Here is a 21,137-nt window from a genome sequence, read left to right as displayed (position 1 = left end):
CGTGCTCCTCTTACAGTCTTGTCCTGTGCTGTGGTTTCGGGTAGCGCTCCTACGACTTCAGTTACTTGTTTACATCTATACAATTACTGGCTTCTACACTTACCATATATGAATAACAGTCAGCAATTATATCCACAAGCTTCACCACACTGAGCAAAAGCCACAGAAGAGCAGAACAGGGGATGCTGCTGGATCACTGATACGTATACTAGCATGGAGCAAAAGGACACCACTTTGCTTCATGTGAATTTCCCTTACTAGCTAAGATAGGACCGTATTTGTATATTTATGTTTCTGTGGAGGAAAAAGGACACCACTAGAAGGATCTCAAAAGCTCCTAAGTTGACAGGAGTTGAAAAACACAAAACCAGCCACTCAACTATTGCAGCTTCATCCTTCTTTTCCTCCCTCACTCCTCCAAAATGACTACTCTAAAGAAAAAGATACTTGTTCAGTAAGGGTGGAATGTGGTTGCACTGCACTATCCAATACTTACAGATACTGCAGTGGTCAGGTTCCTCAGGGTTTGGTATATAGCATGAAGAACACAAAAACCCTCAGCTGCAAGTTCTACATTCTTCCTGCACAGCAATCAGTCCATCAGTCTTGTTTATTTGATCTCAGAAAAGAAACATCAGAAGTGTCTTCTTTAATGGGCTACCAGTCTTTGCCTTACATCATTACTTGTTCCTGACTGATGAAGGGAAGCAGATTAAAATAGTAGCTAAGTCCCTGATTCTCTAGATACTCAAACCCTGCTTGTCAGCCAACACGAGAAAGGGTGCTGGCAAGGAGTCTGGCTCCTTCTCTGTGTGCTGCCGTACCAGTGTGCAATGAATTGCAAGACTAAACCTGAATATGGCAACAAAACTCAGGCTTTTGTTTCATTTTCTTTCCACTTACTGACTTCTAGTTTGTGTGCTAGGAGGGGAACTTGCCCTGCAAGCGAGGACAGGATAAAGACTATGAGGTGAGATAGCATCAAGAAAATGAGCATACTCATATATGTGTATCAGACAGGCAGGTATCGTGATTCAGTGTCTTCATCCAGATAGGAAAGGCTCATTCTCAGAACAAAAAGTTCAGGATAAAGGTTAAGCATCTCCACTCACAACCTGAAGGTGACGAAATCCTGCCCACGTAAAAGTCCTTGAGTATTTTGACTTAGTAGGGCCTGGACTTCCTTCAGAAGGGGTAGGAAGTCCATGGGAAGCCATTGCTTAGAAAAGCAACAAACAAAAGAGGTGAGTCAGATCTTTGCTAACATCCAAGCCTGCACCAGGCTGTGGTTGAACAACCGTGAAAAAGTTGTGAGACGGTGGTCAGAAACCTACACTGAGATCCGAGGCTGTGCAGGAACAGGCTCTGACAGGCACAGCACAAGCTGACCTTCCACAGCGAGCACAGCCATCGCCTTACATAAAGGCATGATGCTCTTGGAAAGCTTTGAGCAAGACCCTCTCAGAGTAACACTGAAGTTCACCTGGCAAAATTATCGTTACACTCAAGAAAGAAAAGGACAGGTTGGTTTGTCACTGTGGAAGGATGCTGACCGCTGCTGCATGCTGCTCTGTGCTCTTCGGAGTTTGGCTGAATTATGCTCCAAGCCCAGATGACTGGGAGGTATTTTGGCTGTCCAAGGCTGCAAAGGGGACACACGTGAGGGAGGGATCAGCTGATGGCCTTGGCTTTTGTTGCATGCTAACCACAGAAAACTGTCACAGCTGTGCCAGAAGAGCAGATTGGAGGACACGTTCTAGATTAAAGGCCAGTCTGTGCTAGAGATGCAGTAAATGTGGTTACAGTAAAGCCCTACATTTGGTTTCATTTATTTACACTTTCAAGACTCTTACACAAAATTGACAGGTTGAGCAATAGGAGCCCCTAGAGACGTTTCCACCAGCTGCACCCCTATTGTTGATTTCCTTGGTTCAGGTCTCTGCCAGAACAGGACAAGAGGCTTCAGAACAAAAAAATAAACTTTGAAATTGCTTAGGTTTTTTTTTTTTTTGTTTTGGTTTTTTTTGGTTTTTTTTTTTTTAGAAAGCTTGAGATTATAAATGCCTGTGGGCTACAGGCTAGCATGCACTGATTTGTCTACAGTACAATTAATCATCAAATTGGACAAAATCTCTGTAGTGATTCATCAGCTTTTTTTGCAGATTTTTTAACAATAAAAGCCATGAACTTTTTGTTGTCTTAGATAATTTTCTTTGTAAATTGTAGGATGCTGAACAGTACCCTGAGGACACTGATGAAAAAATAACAGAAACCAAGCACAATCAACTATTAATGAACTGATATATTGTACAGAGATTTATAAGGCAATATCCTATAATTTAAGTATGCTAAGAGATTTAATTTCAAGTAATCTTCAAGGTGAATGATTGCATTAATATTATAAATGACCTTAAAGTTGTCGTCATTTATTTTAGGCAGGAGAACCAAAAGTCAGTGTGGGAGCCAGAAGATGCAGGCTCCAAGGTACAATAATGAAAGATTCACTATCCACACCAACCCCCCAAACCCACGCAGGGAAATCTCCATGATCCTAAGGGACAGCAAGCAGCTAAGCTGTAGGAAACTGCCAAAGATCAGGAACAGAGAGATTTGAACGAGGACATATGAGTGATTTCTCCGAAAGGCAGAGCAGTGCACGCAGTCTTCAGCGCAAGCTGCAGCCCCCCCAGTTCTCTGGCACAGTTCAACCCCTGCCGCAGCAGGAGGGTCCAGCTCAGAGCCTAAAGCAAAGATTTTGGATCCATCTCCTAGTCTGCCACGTTATTAACACCCAGCACTATTTTTAGCAGGTTGTTTCCGCCCCCCCACCCCCCCCCCAAAAAAAAGGAGCTTATACAATCACTCTGTGTCCTCTCTTACCTGCTAGCTCATTTCAAGCAAATTTATCAGAGAGGCAAAGGTCTCAAAGATGTTTGCTCCTACATGCTTTTATGGAAATCAGTGTTGAGATAAAGGGAAAAGATAATGGGGTTCATGTCCCCACCACTCTGGGGAGAGGAACGCAGATCTTCCTCTTACAGTTATTCTGACAGTTGGCCAAAAAGGCAGTTTGCAGCTAGACACAATATGTGCTGTCTCACAGCCAGCTCCACTAGCCCAGCCCCAGCAAAACCTTAGAGCCTTCCTGGGCTGCAGGACTAAGCAAAAGGCAGAGAAAAGGAGGAAAAATCTGACTGTAGAGGAAACCAAATGAAAAAAGGGAATGGTTATGGGGCAGGATCAAAACTGCACAGATAGGAAACTAGAGGGGACAGCACACAGAGCTTTCAAAGCTGTGCCCACTGCTCCCTGAAGAAAAGGCGAGGGAAGGGGAGAAGCACAAGCTGGTGTGGGTGGCTATGATATAGCACAGGTGGATATGGAGAAGGCACGAAAGGGATGCAGAAGGGAACAGAAGGTATCACAAATGTGAAGCGGTAGGGGATAGTGGACAGAAACCAAGAGGAATGCTGAATTCATTGGTTCTGCTAGTCAGGAAACACCCTAAAGAATAAACAAAAAAATAAAAACAAAAGAATAAAAAACCCACCACCTTTCTTTCTCTGCAGAGGCGAGTCGATGGAGAAAGAGCAACTCAGTAACTACTGGTATTGGTCATTATGCAGCAATGTGAAAATGCAGAGAGTTGACATCAGGTCCACAATGAATCTCTGCTATCCACAGTCTAGGATTAAGGGAGGAGGTAAACAGACCCACGTTGCTCTTGGCTTGTCATGAGCCGCTTGTCCCTACTGGATTCTCAGGACTGGATCCTCCGGTTTAACTGCAGAACTGTCACGTCATAGTACACTTCAGTGCTTAAATCTTGCTTGTCCTTGAAAGCTTTGGAAACCAATTTTTTGCAGTGTCCTTTTCAAGCAGTGGTGTTTCAATAGTGGTGTTTAAGAGGACATCTGGGAAGGTGTATGTAAGGATGGAAGCCCTGGAGCCAAGGGCTTGTTGAGAGTCAGGCAGGTCTGCAGCACGGGGTCTGACTTGCTTACCCTCAGCACCCACAGCTCCCCTCCTGCTGGTGTGCAGGAGGCAGAGGGAGAAACCAGCTCATAACTACTCTGCCACCCACGTGTAAATTTACAGATGCGCAAGGGTAAAGATCAGGCTTTGAGGTGAGACATAAGATCCCACCACCCAGGGCTTCCACCAGCCAGCACGTGTGGGCATTTCCCAAATTCAGTATCCTTTGCTGCATTTAAGCTCATCACACTCAACCTCTGTTCAAAAACAATTTTAAGTGTAGGAAAATCTGACTCAACCCTGACTTTTCTCTGCCTTTTTAGAGGCTCAGTCCTACACCTGCCTGTGTGTTGGATCCTGGCAGTGTCTCAGTAATTGGAAGATTACAGCATTGCAAAGAGAAACACGCAGAGATGGGCAATCAGTGCTGCTGCTCAGTGGTGTTGACCAAGGAGCCCTTATCTGTTTTCACTGCTAAGCAAATTATGTATTCTGTTTTACTTGTTAGTACAGAGATTAAGGTGGGATCAAAAATCCCTGGGAAGTTAAATTAAGTCCTACCCTGATTATATTTCCTTCCTGCACTGTGCAAATTCTTCCAAGACCCATACCTTCACTTTTAAATTGCACTGCAGGGAGCCCCAAGAATAAGCACAGAATTAGGATGAAGTTTGACAATGAAAAGAAACAGAATATTAACCATACCAGAGCAATCAGCTTTCAGAGAAATTAAATCTAACCTGGCATACTTTGTCTTAGTGAATTTACCTAATAAAAAATTTTAACTTTTTGCCATAAATTGCAGCATATGCAGAAAATATCAGCAGCTTTTGCAGCAGATCTTCCATAAGCATGTATTGAAGATATTGAGCTTGCCTTGTCAAAATGTTTGAATGGTGTATCTGCACACAGAGTTCTCCAGAAACAAAACCCAAGGAAAGTAAGAATTATGGTACCAAAGCACAGAAGCCCTCACTTTATGCAGACCTGTTGGGGAAGTCTTTGGCAAATGCAGAACAGCTCTTTATGCTGCCTGTTGATTCCTCTCCTCTTTCAGAAATGGATACCCTGTTATTAGAGGATAAAAGTGCCACCTTGCTAGCTCTGACACAGCTGTAACACAGCAACATGAGACTGTAACTCTCACAGTTATCTTGCAGTGGCATATAGAAGTCAATATAAATTATATAATAACACCATATCGTTTATTAATATAAATAGCCCATAAAATAAAGTTAAAAAGAGGATTGCTCCTTATAAAAAATGTCCTGAGGTCACAATGTGTAGTCCATGGGAGGCTGTCCCATAGCCCAATGGATATTGCTGTCCAAGGTTTTCATGACAGCCAGCGTTATTCCCCCTCCAGTTTGCATCCTGGTATTCATTATTCCAAATAATTCTCTTCCCTCCTCCCTGTCTCTGGCATTTTTTGTTTAAGGTGGGGTTGTTCCTTGTGGTAGCAGCATAGATTTACAGCAGATTAAAGGCAAACACTTCCTCTTGAATTTCCTTCACCAGGTCAACCTCTTTCTTTTGGCCAACCCCACCTCTTCCTTTGAGCTTTTCCTGGTAAATCAGGGAATTTCAACAGGCTTAAATCTAAATCATCTCTGACAGCAGGGGAAAGCTTGGCCTTCACAAATATGAGACCTTGCTGTTAACTTCAGTGGGCATGAGATTCTACCTCGTGCCCATGGAAGTTTCTCTTGGTTGTCAGAACCACTGCACATACATTTTGCTCAGGAAAAGTAAGGGGAGACAGAGAGAAGACTGGAGAAATGGAAAGAGGTGCACTTCTTGTCTTTCTAATGAAAAAATGGGTCTAAGACCTTTTTAACTCCCACTGCGGTATAACAACTGTGGTACAGCCTTCCAGCACCAACCATGTCCATCCTATTCTCCAAGCCTCCATGGTACCTCAGATCACAGCTGATACACAGCTCTTCTCTCTGTACGGCCAGAAGCCACTCTGTGCTCCTCTCCCCATCTTGAAAGCCACTTAACTGAAGGGGGAACAGAGCAGGGAGAAGGATGGGGGTACAGCATGCTGAAAAGATTGACCTGGAAAAAGCGGGGTCAGCACAGAGGGAGCAGTGGGAACCCTTGAAGTACTCTGGCACCTCTCCGCAGAGGTTTCCAGACAGGCTGAGCTGTTCTCATCAGCCCTGGGCTCCCTCTGCACTAACTGCTTCCTCTTCATCTACTCCAACCATGGTCTTCTCCTTATTCCATAACCTTGTCCCATCCAAAGGACTGCCTCCCACTTATACCTCTTGCCAACCTCTTCAGGGCTTCCTGACGACAAGTCTCCATGGTCCTTTCCACAGATCCCCCGCTCAGTCTGTTACAAGACCAGTCTGCTTGTGGTGATGTTACCCAAACACACGTCAATAAACACATCCATTATCCCGTACACTGACTTCAGCTCCTTCTGGAAGAAGGCTGAACCAGGCTGGTGGCAACAAGAGAAGTTATGACAACCAGTGTTTTTCCAAGAAGTAGATTGCCTAAAGGGGTTTCAAAGTACCATTTTCAGGACAATAATCCAAAACCTAGTCTTCCCACTCACTTTTGTTCTCCACTGTTTTATAGAAGAGGGAGTGCAAATAATTCTGTAGTTGGGGACAAATCTATGGGATTTGCACCTTTGTTCTAATTTCCATTTGGTTTGGGTTTACAGGTAACTTTCTCTCCTGCTGCTCAGACTGTGCAACACCATTAAAAAAACAGTGCCTCAGTAGAGCCAGATCTGTTGACAAGACAATTCTGTAGACTGACTGATGGTTCATTTGCTCATTTTTTGTCAGACGCACAGATCATTATTCTGTCAGACTTAATTTTCGCACCATCTGCATCCTGTTAGCTTTCATTCTGCAGGTTCAGCTTCAACCCAATGTGTTTTGCATTGTTCTACAATCAGTCCTTAAGGATATTTATGCCTCTAGAAAAGAAAAGTAAATTTAGTATGTTTTTTTCTGTCCCCATAGCTTTCCTCCAATGGTGACGCACCAACCTGTTCAAGTCCAGCTCTCAGGGGATGCCAAAAGCTTTCAAATACCAGTACGCTTATGAATTACCCAGTGTCTTGAAAGACTGTGGTCTTATGGCACTGTAAAAAACTAACACTCACTGTCACAGAAGAAATAAACCCCTGATTCCATGACCAGAGATAAGTTCCCTCTCTGCTTTCTCTTTGTGAAAAAAATGTAAAGTCTCTTTCCAAGGATAGTGTCACAATTAAAAGAGATCCTCCAGCTTAAAAAATACATTTTAAATAGCACATTTAAATATGCACATTTCTTCATAGAGGACTTTTTATCTTCACTCTAAAGCAAAAAGGACTCTCAACCACAGTCTGAAAGTTTTTAGGGCTGGTAGCAGCATTGCCTAAGGTAACAGTGACTCTTTCTGTTAATGGAATCAAAGAACAAAGAATCCTCCTTCCTTCCCTCTTTTAGCACCTCAAAAAGTTGTAAGCTCTGCTCTTGCATTTAATTCCTTCCTCCTACCAAATTTCTGATGAGGATAAAGGGTCTCTGGGCTTTGAAAAGCAAACAATTCCAAGGCCCCTGTTCCTTAGTACCTAGGCTAACCTGTCCTTTGCTTGAAGCTACAATTATTTTATCACTGCTGCTGAACACAAGCAAACTTGCTTGCCCCATGCCTTGAGCAGCTTGTTCCTGCTTCTGCACATCCCTTTCATCACATCAGCACAACTCCTGTTGCAGCTGGCAGTGAACTGGCTCTCATCTGGACTACCACTAGTCTGGCCCAGAAAAGACTTGGATCTACCTAGATTTATTCCTGACGCAGATCATTGCACAGCTGCGTGGACATCTGTGGAGGTGCAGGGGTGGCGGAAGGGAGAAGTGAATAACCAGGGATGGATTGCAGGAGACAAACTGCAATGCTGGCATGTGCAGCCATAGGATCTGAAACTGTAAAACTCTGCAAGAAATCTCCCTTAAGTCTGGCTCGCCCTTGACCATCTGAAATTACACCTAGAAGCGAAACAAGTCTTATCACCTTAGGACACTATTTCCAGCCATTTCCCTTGGCCTTGACCGTGTACCTACATCTGGGTCCCCTCCCAAGTAGGAGAACTTGTGAAGCCAAACACAGCAGCAGATTTTTGTAACAAAACTACCACCACAAGACCCTGAGATAGAAAATGAGGAGGAACATAACCTGAGAAGCCCCCAGAAAGTAAGCATGTTTGTCTACCCTAGTCTCATACTCCTCCTGTTACTGGCCACTGCTGCAGACAGGATCCATGGCTAGGAAGACTTCTCTTTGGACATGGTTGCTCTTCTCTTGTGCTTAATTAACCTGGTCTGATCACAGAGAAGACATTTTGACAGGGTCCTTAATCATAATTGTGACAGAGGTGCTATTGCTTGGGACTTCAACCTGTACTTACAAATTATACAATAATTCATATTTTTATGTTAAAAATTCAAAATATAAAATTATATATATAAATAAAAAAAATATATATAAATAAATAAAAATTATAAATATATATATAAATATAATCTTCAGGCTAGTACTTCGGCCTGAAGATTTTAATGCTTATTGCATGACTTTGAATAAATAAATATTAGTAAATCAGCAGGGAGCTGCTTGGAAAACAAGATAGGAAAAATGTGATTCAACATAGACACCTTCCAGCAAAAACTTCACAGCTCTTAGGTGACAGTGCCAGAATGTCATTTATAATAATTTGATGGTTTCACCTCTCATCCAGTCATTCTAAAACCCTGAGTCTTCATCACACAGGGAAAATCTGAGGCCACAGAAAAAAGAAAAAAAAAAAGCCTGCTTGAACAATATAAAGTGATTCTGCAGAAGTCTGGGGAAGGCAGAGACAGGAACCTGCAGGGGCACCAGGAGCTCTGCCTGGCACGCCAGAAGAAGTGGGAAGATTATGGGTATCATAGATAAGTATGCCAAGAGTTGGATGCTTGCAAGTAGTTTTTTCCTAGTAGCATTTTTCTACTGGTAAACAGAGAAAGCCTGTGATTTTAGACTGCTGGCCAGGTAGCTTTTTGAAAGGAAAGAACATCAGGTGTCTGATCCCATTTGGAGCAGATACATCAGCTGACAGAGAGGATTCTGGAGCCCTAACCTGGAAGGAGAACTCCGGACATCAGCCCCGTAAAAGTGCAGATAAAAGGTCCACCCTTAAGAGTCTGTATAGAGAGATCAGGGAAGGTAAAAGAGGCATTGAGCCCTGCAATTATGACAGCAGTATCTGGCAAACAAAATCTGCAGCCATGCGAACACTGAGAAATGTATCCTGATGAGAGAAGCCCTGCTGGATCTCACAGGACTATTTTCAGATGCTCTTGTACAAGAGTTGCTTTGCAAGCAAGTTACTTGTGCTTTAATCTTTCTGGGCTCAACCTTCAAATATAAAGCCAGCACTAATGGGGCTGAAAGATCTCAACACAGCAAACAAGTCTACTGTGTCCAAAGGTCACTAATTGCTGCTGCTGTGGCCGCAGAAAAACTACAATATTCTGTAGACTTCCCTCATTACCATAAGCTGTGCTATATGTTCACGTCCATCCATGTTGGAGCACCATGTGGTGTTTTCAAACTGAGACATCTCATCTCTCCTACCTGATCGACGGCATTAAATGTGACAGTTTGGATGAAAAGGTAATTGCTACAGCAAACACTCAAACCAGCTCCCTGTCACCCAAAGTCAGGCTGAGAGGTGCAGCACTGCAGAGGACTGATTTAGAAAGACTTTGATTCACTGGAGAGATGAACCAAGACCAACAGGACCGAGTTCACAGCAGGACATGTAGTGTGGAGAAATGCTAAGCACAATTCTAGAGTGGCTCCTATTTGGTGGGGTAATTGTGTCAAAGAGAAGATTCACAGGGAAAAGGTGACAAAATGAGTTACAGTGACCAGACCACTCAGATAATGCCCAAAGAGGTGAGGGCACACTGGGATGTGTTAGCAAAAGATAAAATTTAACTGCTCCAGTCTCCGCAACACCACCAGTCCTCCACGGCAAAGCGGTGCTCACTCTTCTGTGGGTGCCTTTCAGGAGAGATGTAGCCAAACAGGAGACATCAGAGTGGGACAACCTGGACAGAACAGCGTGAACTACTGGCAAGAAAACCACCAGGCTGAACATGATCCCAGTCTTCTACTGTGAAGAGGCCATTGTAGAGAGGATGACATTGGCAAAGAACATTTAGGTTATATACTAGGGGGAAAACACTTTCTACTTATTATGAGAGTTACGTACTGGAATGGGCTACGTAGGGCAGCTTTATTGCAGACTTAAAATAAGACATAATCAGCTAATGAACAGGATTATATGATGAGGCTTCCTGTGACAGCTGAGCAAAACTGAGTGGCTTGGACAGCCTCTCCAGTTCTAGGTGCTATGTTCTCCCTAAAACCAGCGAAATACATTTACGTGGGTGTCATTTTGTTTAAAAAATCTTCCAATACAAATAAAATTAGGTTTTAAGAATCAGTTTTCCAGACTGCTAGCGCAGCTTAGGAAAACGAAAATGGGAAGAGCTAGAAATTCAGACTTAGATCTTAATTCCTGAGCTCCCCAAACCTGCAGATCTCAATGATTTTAGCAGAAAGTGTTGGCATCCTACCCTAAACTAAGTGTCTTCCAGGCCAGCTCCTGATGTACATAATATGTTCCAGGAGAGAAAATACATACTGCAAGACAATAAGAGTCAGACTGACAAAAAAAGCACACATGAATGCTTCTCATTTTAATCTCATCACTTTACATGATATAATAGCTCTTTTCTTCTTGCAAGAAAAACACTTCTGCTAGAACAACCTTGATTAAAACCAAATCTGAGGCTAGGCTGAGATTCACTCTACATCTTCAGGGAAACAAACTCCCTGCCATAGGAAATTCAGTGTACTAAGGGCATGATAGTTTGCCCTTCCCTGCGGAAGACATGGGCTAGAATCCAGAACAGCTTGAAGCCCCCGTTCAGCAGCAAAACTGTCAGACTACAAGAACAGATGTTCTTACCACATTGGTAAAATACTGTGGGTTTAAAACACGAGAAAGAAGGGAGTTACAGGAAGGGGAATTCTCCCACAGCAACAACTGCAGAAACAGTCCAGCATATGGAAAGATACCCCTGCTTTCCTGAGGATAACACACGAGGGTAGGTAAATAAAAGAAGCAGAGCTCCCAGATATTGTTTTAACTTCTTGCAAGGTAAAGGCAGACTGAAGGCAAAGACACAGCGGCTGTAGAGCAGGAATTGCTGATGTGAATTTTGATTAGCTGAGAACCAGCAGCGTGCTCTTCCCTGCCCGACAGTGCTCACAGCTCCCTCAGGAGACAGAGTCTGGATTCTCTTCTGTCTGCTTTTACTCCTACCCAGAAGGAGTAAGTGTCCTTCGCCTGCACAAAGAACAATTCCTTCTCTGGTTTCCTCATATACACTGAGGAGGAGGAAGAGTGGGTATGACCAAGGCTTGACCAGATGAATGACACCACAGCCCAGCAGATCCAGAAGCTGGGTATCAGGGGGAACAGAACATAATTACCTGGGATAGACACAAGCCAAAAAGCAATCCCAAGGAGCAGCTCACATGAAGGAATACAGTGGCTTTACCAGAAATTTTGATGACAAGCAGGATGCAAGCTCGTCTGCCAAGATAACCTTATCCATAATATGTTATTCATTATCAGTGTACACGGCCCTTACATCTTCAAGGTCTGCCTCAGGGTCCCCTGCGACCTTCAGTTAGTTAGTAGAACTTGCCTCAGTTTCCCCACCTACCTCACTACTCTCAGCTGAAACTACAGCTAAACCTCATGCTCGTGAAATGCTTTTAAAATGGTATTATTCCATTCCTTTACTTTGCACATTTCTACAGCAAAATCAAAAATGTTTATCTGCTTACTGGCACATTGCAAAGAAAAAAAAAACCAAAAAAGCTTGCAAAGAAAACTGAACCTTACCAGTGAATTTTCAGGCTAGGACTAAAATGTATTTCAGAATGCTAATGAGGGCTTTATCTAAAAGTTAATCAGTAAAAAGAATTATGCAGAACAGGGCCTTCCAACATGGTACAGAGTGTTTAATGTTGCATGAATTTACACAGTAGCTGTTCTGAGCAGCAAGGCAGTCACTGAAGCAGAGCATCATCTCCTATGGAAATTATTCTTGTGGGGTGGTTTGTGGAAGTGCACACAAAAGTTCCAAATCAGCACAACGTGTTCAATCTCAGCACAAGGTATCCAAAATCCAACAATTACTCGAACGCCAGCACTGCAGAAGGCACTCAGTGCTCCTGAGACAGCAGATGGCGAGGGGTGCAGCCATAAGTTCAGAGTGCTGTTTGGAGCTAAGCTGCACAGACTGTACAGTACTGTTTGAGAACAAAACCATTCTGTTTGCTGTGCATAGGAAGAAGGAAGAGCTATTCTCGACTCCCCAGCTCATCATCAAATCTACACACACGAAGCTGCTTGCTAGTCCATCTTTTGATGAGAGATTGAGTATTAGATGTTTCGGGCCACCCACATGAAGAGGGACTGTCAATACAAAAGAAACGTTCACATGAAATTAAAAAAAAGGGGCAAGAACAGCCTCTTCACTCACCGTGGTCTCCTGAAAGCCAAACCATACTGCTGACAAGCCAGGCCAACTGTTGGGGTGTAAACGATGGGCATGAATCTCTCAATGTCAGAGGTCAGCACTCGGTAAAAAAGCTTCTCATTCCTGTCTTGTAATGTCATAAGGACAATATATCTTAAAAGTAAAATAAAATAGATACACATTAGTATTTATGGTTGTTGGCAGTTTCATAAAAAGCACTAGTGGGCTCACTCACTATGTACTCGGCTCTCCCAAGCCCTGACACTCCTCAGTGCTACATTATGAGCAGATACTTAGAGCAAAATTTCCCAGAGGACCTGGCCAGCTCCACCATCCTCACCAACAGCTCACAAAGACTCAGCAGGGTTGGAAGTCCAACCCATGCACAGCTGCAGAATTTTGGAATTTCATTGAAGACAAATGCATTGGAAAAGGTCAAAAGTAGATTTCAGGGCTACCTGGGACACAGTGGGATATAATCTTAATTATAACAAATTATTATGCAAATTGTCAGATGAAATATGCATATATGCAAATATAAATATGCACATTTCAAAGCACTGTTTGTCCTAAAGTATTTCCAAAAAACCTCTCCATTTTCAAATGTTCTCAATTACTTAATCACTAAAATGAGAAGGATGGCTACATTTCATTTTGGAAAAAAAAAGACAAAGCCATTAATTTAGAAAATGAAAATGTTAAATCAGCTTTGTATTATTAGTGTTGTTCAGGCTTGCATGTGCATCACTAGGTTTATGTGAGCGCTTAGTGACTTAGAATACATTACATCTCTCCAAAGATTTTTCTTTCTTGAAAACGCTTCATTGGCTAAGATTGAATTTGTCAAACTGAAGCCAGAAAAATGAGTATATCAGAAAAATAGAGATTGCAAATGATGTTCTGCCTGAGAAACTTGTGTGAACGTAATGACAAACTCCCTTTTGTGTTCAGCACCCAATTTTGCAGCATGGCTTCAGAAAAAGCATCACACATTGCCAACAATATATGATTTGCAAGATCAACACAGGCATTTATGACACAGAAAAACCAATGTAATTGCTCTACAGCAGAAGAGTCCTGCTGCCTCAGTCCCCAGATCAACGGCAACTGAGACAGATGGAGATGCAAACCTCACCATCCATCACAACAGCAGTCAAACACCTTCTTCCACTGATAACTCTGATGAACAATACTGGAAGCAATGGAAGCTCAGGAACAGAAACATTAGTCAATACACATCATTGCTTCTGCTTTTTATTTTTATCCTACCAGTTGGCAGGTTCTTTCTTACTGCTCTTCCATCCAGTATTTTAGTGAATGCGTTGATGAGCATTCGGATAGGTACATGCGGTACATGTGGTCATTCTACCTCCAGTGCCCTGAAGCATGGACTGACTGCCTTTTTGTTGTGCACTTGTACCTGAAGTACAGTGAATTGCTTGCCTAAGACCAGAGATCTCCAGCAGTGTGGTGGTTGAAAAAAGCAGTGCCAGTGCTATTTTGGGACCGGGATGGCATGTAACTGAGGTGAAGGTGGACAGGCCAGAATAAAGACTGCCGGTGCTGGAGAGTATGGACAGCTGGAAAAAAGTGACTCTTGGGGAAACCTGTAAGCTTTGAAGCAGGAACCTCAGGTCTTCCTGGGGACTTCAAGAAACTGAAAATTAAAGGGGAAGGGAGATGGGAAATTTGATGTTTTTGACATACTTGTCTAGATCATTAGATTTGTTCTCATAGTTTTTCATCACACGGAGCACTTGAACATCTTGGCTCAAGAAGCAAGGAGGAAGGAGGCCATGAATTCCCAGCTGCAGCCTCTCTTCAAGCGTAAAAGCCATTCCCTGGGAAGAAGAGAGGAAGGCATGTTCAAATGGCATGCTATGCACTACTAGAGTAAGCGACATCATGCAACTCCCGAGGGCCCCGAGGCAGTCCTCCCCTGCAGGGACCGTGGGGCTCGGACCACCCAGACCCTACAGCTTCTGGATTAGCAGTCTCAGCGCCAGCAGGGTTTTGATGATTCTCACTCTTTTGCTGTTTTAATTTGGTAGGTCTCTATAGTGCACATATCTTTAGAGTGTATATATCCTTAGGGTTTTTTTCACTTTATGCTCTTCTTAGATTACTTAATTAGCTTATGCTTACTAGGTTTAATGGCCTTCCTGAAAGCCCAGCTCTCGGTCTTTTACAAATCACATAACAGGTTTAGAATTATAGAATCATTTAGGTTGGAAAAGGCCTCTGAGATCATCAAGCCCAACCATTAACCTAACAATGCCAAGCCCACCACTGAACCATGTCCCTAAGCACCACATCTACACAGCTTTTAAATACCTCCAGGGATGGGGACTCAACCGCTTCCCTGGGCAGCCTGTTCCAATGCTTGACAACCCTTTCGGTGAAGAAAATTTTCCTAATATCCAATCTAAACCTCTCCTGTCACAACTTGAGGCTGTTTCCTCCTGTCCTGTCGCTTGTCACTGGGAGAAAAGACCGACCCCCACCTGCCCACAGCCTCCTGTCAGGCAGCTGTAGAGAGCAGAAGGTCCCCCCTGAGCCTCCTTTTCTCTGGGTTAAACGCCCCCAGTTCCATCAGCTGCCCCCCCCGAGCTGTGCCGCAGCCCCTTCCCCAGCCCCTGCCCGGCTCTGGACACGCTCCAGCCCCTCCGGGTCTGTCTGGGGGTGAGGGGCCCAACGCTGAGCCCAGGGCTCGAGGGGCGGCCGCACCAGGGCCCGGCACAGGGGGACGGGCACTGCCTGGCCCTGCTGGCCACGCTGCTGCTGACACCGGCCAGGGCGCTGCTGGCCGCCGTGGCCACCTGGGCACACTGGGGGCTCATGCCCAGCCGGCTGCCGACCAGCCCCCCCAGGCCCTTCCCCGCCGGGCAGTTCCCAGCCCCCTGCCCCCAGCCCGCAGCGCTGTGGGGGGCTGGTGTGACCCACGGGCAGGGCCCGGCACTCAGCCCTGTTGGGCCTCATACAACTGGCCTCGGCCCCTCGGCCCGGCCTGCCCAGACCCCCTGCAGAGCCCCCTGCCCCCCAGCAGGTCACACTGCCCCCAGCTCGTGTCCTCTGCAAACCCACTGCGGGTGCGCTCCAGCCCCTCGTCCAGGTCATCGATGAAGATACTGAACAGAACTGGCCCCAGTACTGAGCCCTGGGGGACCCCACTGGCGACTGGCTACAAACTGGATTTCTCTCCATTCACCATCACTCTTTAGGCCCAGCCATCCAGCCAGTTTTCTACCCAGCCGACAGTACACCCACCCAGGCCATGAGCAGCCAGTTTCTCCAGGAGAATGCGGTGGGAAACAGTATCAAAGTTTTTACTGAAGTCTCTGTAGACAACGTGCACAGCCTTTTCCTCATCCACCAAGCGGGTCACCTTGCCATAGAAGGAGATCAGGTTCATCAGGCAGGACCTGCCTTTCATAAACCCACACTGGCTGGGCCCGATCCCCTGGCTGTCCTGTGCATGCCATGTGATGGCACTCAGGGTGATCTGCTCCACAACCTTCCCCAGCATCAAGGTCAGGCTGACAGGTCTGTAGTTCCCTGGATCCTCCTTCTGGCCCTTCTAGACGGGCATCACACTGGCTAACCTCCAGTTAGGAAAGATTTAGATTTGGATACTGAATAGTATACCCAACTCATCAACTCATCATAGTATACCTAATTCATCAACTTCAGTTACCTTATGGTTTTCCACCACACACAATGTGTATTAACGGCACATTAGCAGCACAGAAGACAGACACGACAGGCAGGATGCTTTCTCAGTGCTTTTTTTTAATTCAAGGAGTATATACAGTGCCACAAGTCTTACAGATTGGCTGTCACTGGCCCACAGATGAAGCTTGAATGCTAGATTGAGTGGGATAACCCTGCTCTTATGGGACAATTTCATCCTTCCTAGGCAGAAGCCTGATCGTGTCCCACTCCCGTGCATGCAGGGGCTGATGCTCCAGACGACCAGCAGCGCCCTGTGCTAGACTCAGCCTGATGAATAGCAACGGTAAATGCATTCTGCAGGCTGTGAAGAAGATTAAAAAAGGTCTTAGTCCTTAATTAATGGGATTTCTGCTATGCTGATAGCAGATTAGACAGCAGGATAGAAGGAAACATTTTCAGAACCGTCTAAGGAGCTTAAATCCCAGCAAAAACTTCACCCATAACTAACCAACCGACTCATATCTTGATGAACAGCTGGCAGTAAAATATTAAAAATCAGTAATTTTTGGACTACATCTAGTCAAGCACACAGACAAATGCTTTAAAAAAATCTTAATGAGCAGCTTTATGACTACATAGCTGTTAAAATGTTATTTTCTTCCATGGATTTAGTGTTTCTCTCTGACAAATAACTGTTATTACCATTGCACAAGAAAATCTGAGGATGTATCTCGATGAACTTGGGTTTGGCAGCCTTCCCTCACCTCCTGTTGCTTGTTCCTGTCCCTGTGCCATCCCAATGGTTGTGCCAGCGCAAGCATGTGTGCAGTCACATGGTTAATCAGTGAAAGGAAGTACCTGGATTAAAAATAACCAGGTCATCTGAGCTCAGAGCAGCTCCCCTGGCTGACGATACACTGTAGATGGCTCTACAGACATCGGCACAGCCCCTGGGGACATACAGCCATGGGAATGGACTGCTGGAAGAGCCATTCACTTCTAAGTGGTGAATACACTTGTAAGCTGGTGAAAAAGTCTGTCAAACTATCAGTGATGCCAAGTAACCTGTGACAGGAAAGAGGAAAAGACTGAAACTGATTCTCCTGTTTGCCAGATCCATGCTTTGAGCATAGTATGACACTTCTTTTCCTAGTAAACTGTGTACTAGCAAATTTTTTTTTTTTAAAAAAGTTTTCATATGTTTCAGAAAAAATATTCAGCCTCTAGGACATCTGAGAAGAAAATCATCTTTATCCCAGAAGCATTTTCAAAGTTTTTTCTGCTGGGTATTAGGATAGAGCCAAATATTTTTGAAATCTTTGATGTAAGAACATGGCAGAGAGAAATCATTCCTCTCCCAGCCAGCAGACCAGGAGTCAGCAGTTGCCTAGGAGGTGGGAGGTCAAGATTTTGCTGTCAAACCCAGAAATGAGATCGAGGTCTCTGTGGTCATTGTTGAATGGAGTGCCCAGGACATGGCTGGTTCTGCTGAAGCGCCTGACATTTATGACTCAAATTTCCTTCCTGGACCTGAGAAGCCTTTCCCTAAATGAGTTTCATAGCAGAAATGCTAGGTTCCCACAAGATAAAGTTCGAGTTTTTCTGAGTCATCATTTCTGAATTTAAAAGCCCCAACATGTTCTCATCAGAAAAATAGTAACCATCCACATTCTCCACACTGGAGCCTTCTGAAATATTAGACTAAGATCAACATCAGTTCTCGGTCAGTATTTGGCTTTACACTGGCAATATTATATCACAGCAGAGAAAATACAGCTAACTGTGGAATGTCAAAGTTTATCTGCAATGAATGGGAAAAAATAAAAAAGATACAATTTCAAACCATTTACTTCCTGCAGCCTTTGAACATGGAAGATAGATAATGGGAGACAGAAATATTTGGCAGTAAACACTCCACTTGCTCGTCTAGAGGGAGTCATATCACAGCTTGGCTGCTCAGGGTCTCAGACCTGATCTCAGACCAGCTTAGCAAAAAAAGTAAACCAGTGATGCTTACTCTCCCAAAAGAGGTAGAAAAGGCCGAAACACACTGTCCTAGGCATTATTGCCCCCAAGCACTAAAAATCTTCTTGCAGGATTTTTTTCAATAGGAAAAAAGGTCTTTCAGTTATTTGCCACGCACTAAAATAGTGAAAAGCTTCACCATTTCAACAAATGATCACACACCCAATACAAGAAAAAAACTTCTATATTTCAGCTCATTTCTGTTCAAGGTTATACCATGACACCCTACGACACCAGCAGTCTGCACGGCCACTGGTAGTCCCCCGTTTTGCTTCCAGTGGGTTGGACATCCCCAACGACCCAGCATGGGCAGGAGTTCCCTTTGCCCAGGGGTGGTGTGAGATCTGTGATGGAATTACAGCTGCCAGGAGGGTGAAGCACCTGTATTTGGGCACTTGCCCTTCAGTCCCACTGGGACTTTTTTCTCCTTTTAGGGGGAAATCGGCTGAAAAGTGTTCAGCAGTGTGCTGGGAAACCTCTTGAAGTGGTATTGGGAATTAATGTAATAATTAGTAAGACTGAATAAGGCCAAAGGGGACCGTGGGGTTGTACAGCAGTTTGTCTGTGTAACTAGGGCTGGGAGGGACATTTGTGCGTGCCTTGGGCACAATGCCACTTGGTGCTTAATTTCTGGCTAGTTTTTAGGTCTGCACAGTGCCAGGAGTATCTCCGTGTCTCCAGTGCCAACTCACTATTTTAAGACACAGCAAATACAAGACTCCGAACTTGAATCTTAAGCAATTTGGAGATCTATGCGCATGAATGCATGTTTCTGGACGGTGAGAGCAGATTGAACTGTTTAAACACCACAGTTGTGCTGTTAACAGTCCAAGGGTAAGCACGGTTGTACTAATATACAACATCTCTAGCTCACTGCACTTTTGCATTTATTTCATTTGAACGAGCTATACCAGTACAAGCATCTTCATACTGGAGCAACTGCAGCCATGTGAGATGAGGAAGTCGCTGCCTTCACAATCAAGTTAAATCTCCAAAACACTTTTAAGTGCAGAGCTGGTCCATCATACAGTGGCACTGTGGCAGGGTTGGGAGCAGAGCAGAAATTGCCTGCTCTAACTTTGAAGGCTGCTTTCTGAAGTTTCTCGGAAGGTCTAGGAGTAGGACCCCTGGGTGAAGTGGTTATATTCACTGAAACAGCACAGCGTGAAATGAATTTGGAAACACATTCTGCCCCAGATCAAAAGCTGGAATTCACTGAGGTATTGCTATGTTTAAGATTAAAGCTTTTAGGGTTGGATTTTTTTTTTAAGACTGCCTGAAAGCCATATTGTACCACTCTTTTTCTGGTCTTGAAAGGTCTAATGATTAGATGGTGAGCCACAGCCCTGCAGAGCTAAAGCCAGGTGCTCCAATTCATTTTTAAATGTGTGGGAAATGAGTTGGCATGGAGAGGGCAGATGCTATGTCACTACCCAAAAACAAAGGCAAAAATATCAGCTGCCCACAAGGCTTCACGCTATGTAGGGGCTAAGCCAGGGGTTTTGTTCTGAAAAGGGCTTGCTGCAAAGAACCTCAAATGCTTCTGTTCTCTTATCACTGACAACACCATGTCTGTTATGTGGCAGCTCCCTCTTTGCAGCTCAAGCCCATAAAAGCCACCTACTTCAGAAACGGAAGGGTGAAGCAAATTCACAGATAATGATGAGTTTTATCACTGCCTGTACTCTCTAGCAATCAGAAGGGAGCATTTCACTCAGGGATGAAAACAAGCAGGAGGGATGCTAGCATGGCTCAGCCTTGTAATTTACTCATTAGAGATCATACTTCCGTAAGTGGGAACAAAGACACAAAACAGTAGCTCCTAGCGTAGGAGAAAACTGTTGTTGAGGTAATGGGGGCTTAATCAAGGGCTGAATTAGGCCTTACCTAGTAAAGAACATGCAGAGTCCACTGTGGCTCAGGCCATCTCCAGCTGCTCAGCATCTGTTTGGAGCAGTCTTGGCTCGCTGCAACTTTCCATGTCCCTCTGCTCTAGAGTGCATGAGCAGCCACAGCACAGGGAGGGCTGTGGGGTGGCTTGGGTGGCCAGACCAAGGGGTTTATGCAGTTTGTACAGTCCCAGGCCACCGCCCTCTGAAGCTGCAGCTCTCAGGCAGCCTTTGGGACCACAGTACCTAATCCACACAACTGGAAACTGGCCTGGCAGTTTCTGAGCTGAGTACACAAGGATCAGTGAACATCTCCCAACCCTCTGGAAAACAGGCCCTGGAACAGGGAACTTCCTAGTTTGATAACAGCAGAGTGCTGGAAGGGGACGCCGGGGAAATACAGACACACAGGGATCACCACTGCAGGCTGCAAGAGCAGGCACAACTAATCCGCTTCTTCTTTATCATTAGTACGTTAACAGCCATGCTAATAAGTCAGGGAACTTAAAGGCTTATTCTGTACATATTTTTCCTGTAATGTGTTTTCCATAGATATTTGCACCTGTCTAATTTTACAGCCCGGATGTACTTTGACTATTTGCAAGCAAAAGTTCCTCCTGTAAGGGGTCAGTGCCAGAAGCTAAACTAATCCCTACTGAGACTGTACACAGGGGCCGGGGAGCAGAGAGCAACAGCAGGGAACATTGATTTTCTACACTATGAAAGATTTTTCGGCAAAGGTCAGATCCTGCTGTGGCCTCCTTGGCTCCAGCTGACTTGATAACCCTCTTCACAATGCTCCTTCACAGCTGCTCAAGCTTCTCTTGCTGGCGTGGATGGACTGACACAGGCCTTGTCCTGCCCTGCATCCCACGCTGGAAAAGCTGTATGGAAAACATTACTTGCATAAAAAGCAGGAAGGAGAGGAGGAACATCAGAGAAGTAATCCTTCATTTTCACA

At 44.6% G+C, this 21,137-nt stretch overlaps 1 protein-coding gene across 1 annotated transcript in view; it reads right to left on the bottom strand.

Moving 5' to 3' along the window:
• Nucleotides 1–21,137, bottom strand: part of ME3 (malic enzyme 3) — a 136,222-nt gene that overhangs the window by 47,222 nt on the left and 67,863 nt on the right. The window contains exons 2-3 of the mRNA XM_055802959.1: nucleotides 14,298–14,431; nucleotides 12,594–12,743 (exon numbers count right to left, since the gene is read on the bottom strand). Coding sequence (XP_055658934.1) covers nucleotides 12,594–12,743; nucleotides 14,298–14,431 — 284 coding nt within the window. The remainder of the gene's footprint in view (nucleotides 1–12,593; nucleotides 12,744–14,297; nucleotides 14,432–21,137) is intronic.

The sequence above is a fragment of the Falco peregrinus genome, chromosome 4, assembly GCF_023634155.1.
Source record: "Falco peregrinus isolate bFalPer1 chromosome 4, bFalPer1.pri, whole genome shotgun sequence".
NCBI classification, from domain to species: Eukaryota; Metazoa; Chordata; class Aves; order Falconiformes; family Falconidae; genus Falco; species Falco peregrinus.
The sequence above is the reverse complement of the archived record's forward strand: the minus strand, read 5'-3'. Positions and strand labels throughout refer to the sequence as shown.